The sequence below is a fragment of the Caretta caretta genome, chromosome 1 (assembly GCF_965140235.1).
Source record: "Caretta caretta isolate rCarCar2 chromosome 1, rCarCar1.hap1, whole genome shotgun sequence".
NCBI lineage: Eukaryota > Metazoa > Chordata > Testudines > Cheloniidae > Caretta > Caretta caretta.
This window is the reverse complement of record NC_134206.1, coordinates 5,328,756-5,340,608: the sequence shown is the minus strand read 5'-3', so window position 1 is coordinate 5,340,608 and position 11,853 is coordinate 5,328,756. Positions and strand designations below refer to the sequence as shown.

Genomic DNA, 11,853 nt, shown 5'->3' with positions numbered 1-11,853 from the left:
CTGTCCTTTGTTCCAGTTTCTTTCAGGTATCCTTGGAGGTGGAGAGGCTATATCTTTAGCCAGCTGAAGCCACGGGCTTAACTAGACTTTCTCTTGTGGGTGGAGACCCCCTCCTCTCTCCTATGCAAAGTCCAGCTCCAAGATGGAGTTCTGGAATCACCTGGGCCAGTCACATGTTCATGCATGACTCTCAGTTTTTACAGGCAGCAGCCATTGCCCATGCAGCATCTTGAATGTCTCTAGGAAGACTTCTTATGTGGATTGGAGCCTTCCAAGATGCATTGTTCCTTAAGTGCTTCTTAACTGGGCACTTAACTTTGCAAATTTCTTTCTCGAGGAACTGACCAAATGCTCTATTAAGATTATTTAGAAATCAAGCCAGTACATCACCAATATTCATAAATTTGAATACAAAAATGAGACATGCATACAAATAGGATTAATAGATTCAGTAGATCATAACCTTTACATAGATATGTTTCATGGCATATGTAGCATAGAACATATTCCAGTTATGTCATATATATGTATTCATAAGCATATTTCCATAAAGCCTTAGGCGGGGCACCGTCACACATCTGATCATAGACTCTCCTCCATCACTGCAAATTCCAAAACAATGTCCCCAATCAAAGCTTGTGTCTTGGAGAAAATTATTTAATAGTTTAAAAAGCTCTTCACAAGTTACTTGTGTTGGTAGTGAACGGCAAAACAGAAATTCCTCTTTTAATTCTGTTGCTGTAGCAAAATGAATATAAACGAGCAGCTCTGCAGCATTTGATATACAGCAGAACCTCAGAATTATGTACACTTTGGGAATGAAAATTGTTCGGAACTCTGAAATGTTCATAACACTGAACAAAATATTATGGTTGTTCTTTAAAAACTGAACATTGACTTAATACAGATTGGCAACTTTACTCTGCAGAAGATAAATGCTGCTTTCCCTTTGTTTTTAGTAGGATACATTTAACACAGGATTGTACTGTATACAAGTGTCAAATTGATTGAAAGGGCACTTGCATATTTACTGAGAAGTCCATCAATGCCCTCCTGATCACATGTTAGCCCTCCATCTACACTTTTATCTATTTCCATTGACTGGGATGAAAACCTGAGATTACATTCACCTAACAGCGTTTCCAAAAGAGGAAAATACAGCTATCTGCCCCATTTTCCTTTATCACTCTCATTTTTACCTGGCTGATATTCTCGTTGTCCGAGTGTACTTGTAAGAACAGAATTGTAAACACTTTTTCAAATGTTGTTTGTTAGCATACTCTTCCTCTGCTCCAGGGGTAACAGGAACACCATGAGGCTCACAGGACTTCTGGTTTTCCTCCCAAACAACATCCCACTTAGTGCTGGTTTGCATACTCTCTAACGCTTTGACAGTTCCCTGACGTTCAGTGCAGGCCTGAGAGAGTATCTTCTCTTGTCTCTGCAGAACTTTGCCTGCTATGTGAATCATAATAAGAACACAGTAAAAAACCATCAAGCACACACAAAAATCAATTTTCTGCCCATTCTTCACCAAACTGAGCGCTTCAATAAATCTTCGGTAGGGTGGTTCTGATAGTCCCAACAAACTGCTGAGGAGCATTCTCGTGGCGTTTTTTACAACAGATGCCTTTTTCCATCTGCATGCCCATCTTGTGTCACATAAATTAGACAATTCCATTTCACTCCAAGTGTTTTCTGGCTCTCTCAATAAGCCTGGTGTATGCCAGGCTGTGGTAAGATGGTAAACAAGCCCTCTAGAGTGTAAAAAACATCCTGTTGCTTTCCAGTTTACCTTGCAGGCTTCAACTAAAACCAAATTCAATTTATGAACTCTGCAGTGAGTATATATAGCAGTGGGGTGATCTTGCACCATTTTTGCTGTACTCCACTTACATGACCTGCCACAAGAACAGGAGGACTTGTGGCACCTTAGAGACTATCCAATTTATTTGAGCATGAGCTTTCGTGAGCTACAGCTCACTTCATTGGATGCTGTAGCTCACGAAAGCTCATGCTCAAATAAATTGGTTGGTCTCTAAGGTGCCACAAGTCCTCCTGTTCTTTTTGCGAATACAGACTAACACGGCTGCTACTCTGAAACATGGCCTGCCACGACAGCCACCCCTTCAGAACACTCTGCTGCGACCGGCAAGTTTGTAGTCCTCGATGCTTGTAAGAACTGCTGAATGTTGCGATAGATGGTGCCAGCATCCACTCGCTCAGAGCAATCAACAAATGCTGGAAATCATTCCTTTATTTCCAGGTTTTCTGTCTCATACACACTGTCATTTCTTCGTGTTTAAAACTGAGTGCTGCATCAACGAGAACAGAACAAAACTCCAATTCCTGAACTTTCTGAATGATTGTGCTTTTCATAATTCAGTAGCCATGCATAAAAGCTCGTTTTGAGTTGAACAACAAGGAGTCCAGTGGCACCTTAAAGACTAACAGAATTATTTGGGCATAAGCTTTTGTGAGTAAAAAAACACTTCTTCAGGTGAGTGTCTTGTGAGATTGAAAGAATCACAAAGGGTTTTTTTGGTTGGTTTTTTGTTGCTTTTCTTTGCAAATGTTTCATCGTACTGTAAAACAAATGTTATAATTCCAGAAAGTTTGCACGGTTTGCTGATTCTTCTCTCTCCTCCTGCTCCCACAGAGCAATTCCTTGTTCAGCCAGGTAAACCATTCGTGATTCTAGCAGCATAGTCTCTGTTTTCATGTAATGCAAGCTTGTGAGAATTTGACAACTGTGGCACTATGGAGCCTTCTTCTTTTCACTGTTTTAAAAAAATGCCACCTTTCAGAATGCTGCGTGTGTACGGCAGATTGTATATGTTTCTGAAGTTTTTTTCCTATATTTTTCCTGCCTCTTACTCCATTTTTGATGAATGCAGGGTCTTGCAAAAAACTGGAAAACTGTCCACAAGGACAGCAGAAAACTGTATCTGCCTGCTCACTGTACTCTTAAAACGAAAATATTTTGTAATATTTCGACATAAATGAGAAAGACCGTGACACAACTTTGGAATTAGTTTCCCTAATTCACTTTCTCTCCTTCTTTGGACTTTGCACCACTTAATCACCTCTGGCATTTGCATGCCCCTGGTCTTTGGTTGATGTCTGGCTCCTATACCTGGCCCAGCTGTGTGACCCCTCCTGCTGTTATGACTGCTGATGCTGAAACAACTCAGCTAAGGGACACAGGGTGCCAGGAGGCCAGGGCCCACTTTGAAATGTGGTTCTGTTTTTCACTGGAAAATGGCAGGTGGTAGGGGCCTTGTGGGAGCAGAGGCTGGTCTGCAGGAGAGGAGTGACTCAGCAGGCAGTGAGCAAAGGGCCATGGGGAAAGGAGAGTGGAGGAGAGGAAGGACTCAGAGAACCACATGTGGGAGGGCATGGGAGAGGCGGATGGAGGACAGGAGGGACTCAGCAAGCTGTGGGTATTGGGGCCATGGAGGAGGGGGTGGAGGAGAGGAGGGAGTCCAGACTAGAGTCAACACCATGGGGAATTGTGGTCCCCACGGGGCGGTGGAGGAGGGGAGAGGCTTGGTCAGTGGTGGGCTGCAAGGGACTCTCGGGGGAGGAGAGGAACGATTCAGCGATAAGCAAAGGGGGCCTCGGCAGAGGGGAAGAGCAGGGAAAAGAGGAGGTGGAGTGTGGGTGAGGCTATGGGGAAAAAGCGGGAGCGGGAATAGGGGTGGAGCGCAGACCACGTCCTAGGTGAGGACGGAGTGATTCTTGAGCTGCGCTTTTGTGGTGGGGGACCTGACTGTGTTTGTGGGGACATAGGGGGTGTGGCATGGAGCTTGCCCCCGTGCCATCTGTGTCCCTCCCCCGACCCCCACCACCACCGTTGCCCCCTCCACCACCCCCACCAGCCACATACCATCTGCCTCAAGCTCCTGCCTCCAGGACGCAGCGGCTTGCCTGGCCTGCCATGCCCATTTCCACCATTTGGGCCCCTTGGTTCCCTTGCCCCACCCCCAGCCTGGCTGCTCCCTTTCCTTTTCGGCCCCCCCTTGCCCTGATTGGCCCTCCCTTTGTGTACCCATGCCCCCTCCCATGTGCTTGGGTGCCCCCCCCCCCGGTTTTTGATCACTGCACCCCCCTGATGTTATTGTGACCATCCCTCCCCTAGTGCAACTAGAGGAGCTGGACAACAATCCTAGGTTGGTGATTGACCCCCCCAAGTCCTTGATAGCCCCCTTATCTGCCCCCCCCCATTTTGGTGCCCTCCTCCCCTACCTGTGTAAGGGGACTGTTGCCCCCTTACTAACATTCAGTGGGGGTGTTTTAGTGGCCAGCTCCCAGTACTAAAAAGGGGGAAGGGTCAGTGGGGAATCAGGACCCTGAGACTGACAGCCCCCAGGAAGAATGGGGAGAGGCCAATGCTCCAGGTCAGCCTGAATGACGGGGCGGGCAGGCTAATCAGGGAGTCAGGAAGCCAGGGAGGTCCTGTCCTTACTGTGAGCTGGATTTGCCTGGGTCAGACAGAGTGGGGCCGACCTAAGGAGAAAGCAGGGGCCCGAGCTGAGCTGGGGAGCAGAGCTGGGCCAGATCCAGAGAGAGCAGACCTGTCCTGGGAGCAGAGCTGCAGCAACCAGAGCCAGAGGGGCCAGAGAAGCAGCCCAGGGAGCTGGAGGCAGACCAGCAGCAGTGCAGAGACCGAGTGATGCAGCTGGGGCTGGAGCTGTCCAGAGCTGGGTGCGGTGAGCAGCTGGGGAGAGCGAGGGGGACCCTGGGCAGCGGGCCCAGCACAGGGAGAGGCCTCAGCCAAGAGGCTCTGCAGGCCAGGCTTGGATCATAACCCTGACAGGGCGGAGGTGACACCGGGAAGAAGGGTCCTGCCACTTAGAGCCTGAGAGCTTGTGGCCACCACCAGAGTGAGTGTCCAACCCACAGCATCCCTGCAGCACGGCCAGGGCCTGAGCAGGAGGCCTGGGACTTACAAAGAACCGACTGTGAGCTGCCCTGACATTCCAGAGACACTGTTCATGATGTTCCCTGCCACAGAGTGGGGTGATGTGTTTCCTTTCACCTTTCCCATTTTTCCTTATTCTTTTTAAAATTAATTGTTGATTAAATAACTTGCATTTGCTTTAACTTGTATGTAATGGTCAGTGAGTCAGAGAAGTGCCCAGTGCAGAGAGAGTACCCCGGGGTGGGGACACCCTAGCCTCTGTCCTAGGTGACCACAGCAGGGTTGGGGGTCGAGCCCCCCAGGAATCCTGGGCCCAGGCTTGTTGGGGTTACGAGGTCTCTGCCAGACAGGAGCGTGGAAGGGGACTCCTCAAGAGCAGGGAGGTCACTGGGTAAAGGAAGTGGGAGTGAGGACTCACATCCTTTCACTAGCCCACTTCACCAGGGTAGTGCAGAAGCCAGGAAAGTTCCCCACAATAGCGGGACTGTTCCCCCGCTTACACCCACAGCCTAGTGGGGAGGAGGGGTTCACCTGCTTCCCCTCTCACCCCTTTCTCCAGGGTTTTTCCCCTCCTTCCCCTCCCTCACAGCTCATCATGGTGGGAGACACAAAGGGTGGGATACTTGATGTGGACTCTGCCCCCCCACCTGCCCTTCCCATGCCCCCCCAAGCCTGTACTTCAGCCGCTGCTGCCGAACCACTGCCTATCGCCCCTGCTGGGGTGCCGGCAGCAGCAGGCAATGGATTGACCTGTGCTGCTGTCATGTCTCTCGCCCCCTCTGATTCTGGGGGAGCTTGCCCAGCCGGTGGGAAGGGTTGGTGCAAAAAGAAAGGAAAGAGCCCCACTAAAAAGTCTAGGCCCTCCATAGCAGGGGCTGCCCCCACTGCTGCGACCCCACCATCATCCGTGGCATCCCTCCCCACTGCTTCCTCCACCAGCTCCACAGGAGCCCCCCTCCAGCCACCAGAGCATATGCTCAGATGGCGGCGGCCCCCCCACCAACTACTACATCATCTCTCCCAAACACCGCAGCTGTTACCATCCCTAGCAGCCGGGGCCCCTTCCCCACCTTGACCAGGAAGCATGGCGTCGGTTGCCTCCTAGTGCCTGCCTCACCCCACATGGATACCTACGTGCGGGCGTTGGCAATGGGGGTGGGGCCCACGGCCATTGTGGCAGCCTCCAAAACGTATGGCAAGGCTCATAGAATCATAGAATATCAGGGTTGGAAGGGACCTCAGGAGGTCTTCTAGTCCAACCCCCTGCTCAAAAGCAGGACCCATCCCCAATTAAATCATCCCAGCCAGGGCTTTGTCAAGCCTGACCTTAAAAACTTCTAAGGAAGGAGATTCCACCACCTCCCTAGGCAACGCATTCCAGTGTTTCACCACCTTCCTAGTGAAAAAGTTTTTCCTAATATCCAACCTAAACCTCCCCCACTGCAACTTGAGACCATTACTCCTTGTCCTGTCCTCTTCCACCACTGAGAATAGTCTAGAACCATCCTCTCTGGAACTACCTGTCAGGTAGTTGAAAGCAGCTATCAAATCCCCCCTCATTCTTCTCTTCTGCAGGCTAAACAATCCCAGCTCCCTCAGCCTCTCCTCATAACTCATGTGTTCCAGACCCCTAATCATTTTTGTTGCCCTTCGCTGGACTCTCTCCAATTTATCCACATCCTTCTTGTAGTGTGGGGCCCAAAACTGGACACAGTACTCCAGATGAGGCCTCACCAATGTCGAATAGACGGGGACGATCACGTCCCTCGATCTGCTCGCTATGCCCCTACTTATACATCCCAAAATGCCATTGGTCTTCTTGGTAACAAGGGCACACTGCTGACTCATATCCAGCTTCTCGTCCACTGTCACTCCTAGGTCCTTTTCCGCAGAACTGCTGCCTAGCCATTCGGTCCCTAGTCTGTAGCAGTGCATTGGGTTCTTCCGTCCTAAGTGCAGGACCCTGCACTTATCCTAATTGAACCTCATCAGATTTCTTTTGGCCCAATCCTCCAATTTGTCTAGGTCCTTCTGTATCCTATTCCTCCCCTCCAGCGTATCTACCACTCCTCCCAGTTTAGTATCATCCGCAAATTTGCTGAGAGTGGAATCCACACCATCCTCCAGATCATTAATGAAGATATTGAACAAAACCGGCCCCAGGACCGACCCTTGGGGCACTCCACTTGACACCGGCTGCCAACTAGACATATCCGGGCAGAGTTCCTCTGGGTGGTGTCCACTGGCTCCCTTGACGCCTTTGAGGAGCAGTGGGTGCTGTCTGGTGTTCTCTGCTCAGTGTCCCATCAGGATCCCTTCTTTTGACCCTTTGACCACACTCCTGTCCCTGTTATTTCATTAGTTGTCCAATGGAATCATTTGGTTTCCAGGTTCTGTAGATCCTTCCCTCAGGCTGTGGGGTGGGGGTGGGGTCCTTATGCAGTGGACGGGCTCCCGCCTGCCCACTTCCCAGAACCCAATAGGTACAATATGATACCAGTCTCTGGGAAGCAATCTTGTGCAGTGATGTTACGTTCACCTTACGCAGAAAGTGTGCTCCCCAAAGTTACGCATTTCAGATTGTATCATTTCTATGAAGAATTCACAAGTTACACATCTCTTTACCCATCACTAAAATCCAACCCATCTGTTTGTCCTAGTTCCCTAATGTAAGTGGGGAAGTACTGTGGGGAACTTTCCTGGCTTTTGCATTACCCCAGGGGAATTCGCTGAGGAAAGGCTATGAGTCAAAACTCACACTCCCTTTTCCCCCAGGCCTGCCTGACATCAGGAACTCCCCTTCCATTCTCTATGTGGCAGAATCCTCATAATGGTGACATGGCTCTGCCCAGGATTCCTGAGAGGCTGAACCCAAAGTTTCATCATGGTCACTTAGGATAGGAGCTAGAGTGTCCCCACTAGAGGGTACTCCCTTCACATTGGATGATTCCTTGACCCCCTGATCACTAAATTAAGTTCAATCCAAATATAATTCATTAAACAGCAAGTGTAAGAATAATAAACCAAAAAAGGGAAAGGTTCACGGAAACAAGAAACCCTGCTCTGTGCACATGGGGATAGCACAAAGAGCCCTCCCTAGGATGCAAAGAGAGTTCATAGTCTGTTCCACTCCAAAATTGACTCCAAAAGCAACTGCAAAAGCAGTACATTATTTTTACTTAAAGGTGATGTCGTAGTTAAATACAGCAGTCCAGTTCTCAAAAACACACCATTTCCTAACTCTCACCCGTAAGCTCTGGTACAATGCCCTCAATTCCTATAGCAGCTTTCCTGTATTTGGACTTTCCCACTGAAACATTAGCATTATCCTCCAGGATTTGTGATGGATTCAACATAGAAAAATCAGGTATATTTTGCTCAGCGAAACAATGTCCATATGATAAAGAACTTCAGCATTGCCTTTTCTTTCTTTTTCTCTTTGGCTATCTGAAAGTGTAACTTTTGTTTGTAAAACTGGACAAGAACAATTACCACAGAGGGACTAATGGAAAACTACTTTGCATCAAAATGCTACAGTGTCTTATGGTAGTCTTAGGGCAGGTCTACACTACATCTGGGATCAATGATCTGAGATCAATTCACTGGCGGTCGATTTAGGAGGTCTAGTGAAAACCCGCCAACTCGACAGCAGATCACTCTGCAATTGGCCCCCAAGAAAAAGAGTAACATAAGTCAATGGGAGATTTTCTCCATCGACAGCCCCCTCTCCGCCTCGCCACAATGTAGAACCCGCTGTAACTTGACCTAAGGTACATCGACTTCAGCTGCCTTATTCATGTAGCTGGAGTTGCATAGAGTAGGTTGACACGATGAGAGTAGGTTGACACCACGGTAGTGTAGACATAGCTTAGAGTCATGGAAAGGCTAAGTAACAGGGTGTGTGGGGAGGGAGGCTGATGGGGTGACAATAAAGAGGTCAAGTGATGGTCAGAGAGAGGTAACTCAGCAGTGGAAAGAGCAGTGCTTAGTGATGGAGTGATGAGATGTTGGTTGGGAGGAAATTCTCAGACTGTGAACTTCCACAATCCTTAGCTCAACCAAACTGGGACAGTGCACCCCTGATTAATGAGGAGATATGCTTTCCTCCTCTTGTCACACAGGTTTCAAGTCAGTGGCCCCAGGTAATCACCTTCGGCAGGTGTATTTGCCTACTTTGTCACGAAGCTCTTTGGTTTTGACCCCATAAATGATAGGATTGAGCATGGGAGGGATGAGGAGATAGAGGTCAGCCAAAATGATGTGAACATAGGGAGCGATGCCTTGACCGAAGTGGTGTGTGAGAATGGAGAAGAGTCCAGGAATATAATATGTCAGCATCACAGAGATGTGGGTTGTGCAAGTGTTGAGGGCTTTCTGGTGGCCTTTCTTAGAGGAGATTCTGAGGACGGCCCTGATGATCAGACTGTAGGACAGGGCAATGAGCGTCAGGTCAAACCCATTGATTACAAACATTAGCACCAAGCTGTATATCTTGATGACTGTGATGTCCCCACACACCATCTTCACCACAGCTATGTACTCGCATTGCGTGTGCAGGATAATGCGGTTGGCACAGAATGGCTGCTGACTCAGGAGCAGGGGTAGGGGAAGAATGAAGAGAACAGCTCTTATCAAACCTACAAGCCCTAGCTTAGCTATTTGTGCATTACTGAGGATGGTGGCATATCTCAGAGGGTTACATATGGCAACGTAGCGATCAAAGGCCATTGTCATGAGGGTGGCTGAGTGCATGACAGAAACCGTGTGGAGGAAGAACATCTGGGAGAGGCAGCCAGCCACAGTAATGCCTTTCAAGTTGAACCAAAATATGCCCAGTGCCTTTGGTACGACGAAGGTAGGTGTGGCAATGTCTGTAAGTGCCAGTATGCAGAGCAGCAGGTACATCGGCTTCTGCAGAGTCTGCTCCTTACCTACAACAGACAGAAGCGTGAAATTTCCCAACAGGCTGAGAATGTAGAATGTAAAGAAAGGGATGGAAATCCAGATGTGGGCAGCCTCCAGTCCAGGGATGCCCGTTAGGATGAAAGTTGAAGCATCAGAGTTGGTGAAGTTGAAAGCTGCCATGTGGCGGTTGATGCATCTATACGACTCAGAAATGTTGAAGGTGCCTGTAAAGGGAGAGAAGCACAGCAAGGGGGTTACGTGCTTTATAACAAATAATATGGTAAATAAGTTGTAGTTATGAACATTCTCGGAGTCTTCTTGAGTGAGGAGTGAAGTACCACCGACAATGTCACTCCCTGCTTTCTATAGCTTTAGCATATGGCGGGAACCGTTTGTTTCAAAACTTGGTTTCCAGACTAGTTCGTGGGAAAATTACAGACTCCCCAAGATGGAGTCCAGAGTTATGTGGCCTGGTCACATAGCCTTCTAGATTCATAGCATCCATTATGTATAGGCTGTCTGAAGCATTCTCAGGGAGGCTCACCAGATGGGAGATAACTTTCTCTGAAGGCCTATTGTTTCTGCCAATGTCTCATTGCCCTGAATAGGCCCTTCCCAACCAGCGATCTAGACTGAAACCAAGTTCCCTAGTGGGCGTTACCCAGTTGTAATTACATGTGAAATGCAGAGAAGTAGTCAATATTCAGAACTTCTGACAAAAATCATAAATGCATACAAAAAGGATAATCATATTCAGAAAGTCATAACTTTTCCAATGACATCTTACATAACCCATCTTGCAATGGGGTACATTGTCACAAAAATATCAATGGTTATTTCTACCAGTGAAATGCCTGAAGTTACATAACAACAACAATTGGAAACAAAACTGAGTAAAGTTTGTGATACCCAGATTGTAGTTTTGTGACTTGCCAGGGGAAAGAGACCCTAAAACTCCCCAAATGCACTCTGTACCAAGAAAGGTCCCAAAGTTGGCCTTGGACCAACAATCACAAAGAAAAAAATAATTTCAGCAACACTGTCCACCTGTCCACCTACATGATGCTCTGCGACCCTATGACGTTGTCCTCTGGTGTTATTTAGACTGGTGATCTGTTAGGTCACCCCAGTCCTTGACTCTGGGAGCCAGCCTTCCCCTGCTCAGCTATGAGAACCCCCACTCCTGGGCTCTTCACTCACAGGCTCTGGCATGTAAGCTGCTCCTTGGATTGTGCAACCGAAAGACACTAGCCAATATCTCCAGTCCAAGACACAACACAAGAAACCTCCCTCTTGCAGTGTCCAGGTATGCCCGCAGGACACTGCAAGTTAATATGAGTTTGTCAGTTTAAGAAAGAAATTGAGATGCACCAGGCTTTTTATCCCAAGGGGAGTCTCTTACACGCTTCAAACCAAACACACTGTTTCAGGTAGAATAAACAACAAATGTATTAACTACAAAGATAGATTTTAAGAGATATTAAGTGATGGCAAAAAGTCAGAGTGGTTACCAAAACAAACAAACAAAAAAATGTAAGCACACTGTCAAAATATAAAGGGAAGGGTAACCACCTCTCTGTATACAGAACTATAAAATCCCTCCTGGCCAGAGGCAAAACCCTTTCACCTGTAAAGGGTTAAGAAACTAAGATAACCTCACTGGCACCTGACCAAAATGACCAATGAGGAGAGAAGATACTTTCAAAGCTGGAGTGAGGATTGGGGGAACAAAGAGTCTGTCTGTCTATGTGATGCTTTTGTCAAGAGCAGAACAGGAAAAGAGTATTAGAACTTGTTAGTAAGTAATCTAGCTAGAAATGCATTAGATTTCCTTTTGTTTAAATGGCTCGTAAGTAAGCTGTGCTGAATGGAATGTATATTCCTGTTTTTGTGTCTTTTTGTAACTTAAGATTTTGCCTAGAGGGATTCTCTATGTTTTGAATCTGATTACCCTGTAAGGTATTTACCATCCTGATTTTACAGAGGTGATTCTTTTACTTTTTCTTTAATTAAAATTCTTCTTT

General features: G+C 47.7%; 1 protein-coding gene across 3 annotated transcripts in view; it reads right to left on the bottom strand.

Moving 5' to 3' along the window:
• Nucleotides 1-5,884: 5,884 nt before the first annotated feature.
• LOC142068342 (olfactory receptor 52D1-like) overlaps nucleotides 5,885-11,853 on the bottom strand; it is a 31,709-nt gene continuing 25,740 nt past the window's right edge. For all 3 annotated transcript variants that reach the window (XM_075125601.1, XM_075125603.1, XM_075125607.1), the window contains one exon: nucleotides 5,885-10,053. In XM_075125601.1, coding sequence (XP_074981702.1) covers nucleotides 9,071-10,053 — 983 coding nt within the window. In that variant the 3' untranslated portion in view covers nucleotides 5,885-9,070. The remainder of the gene's footprint in view (nucleotides 10,054-11,853) is intronic.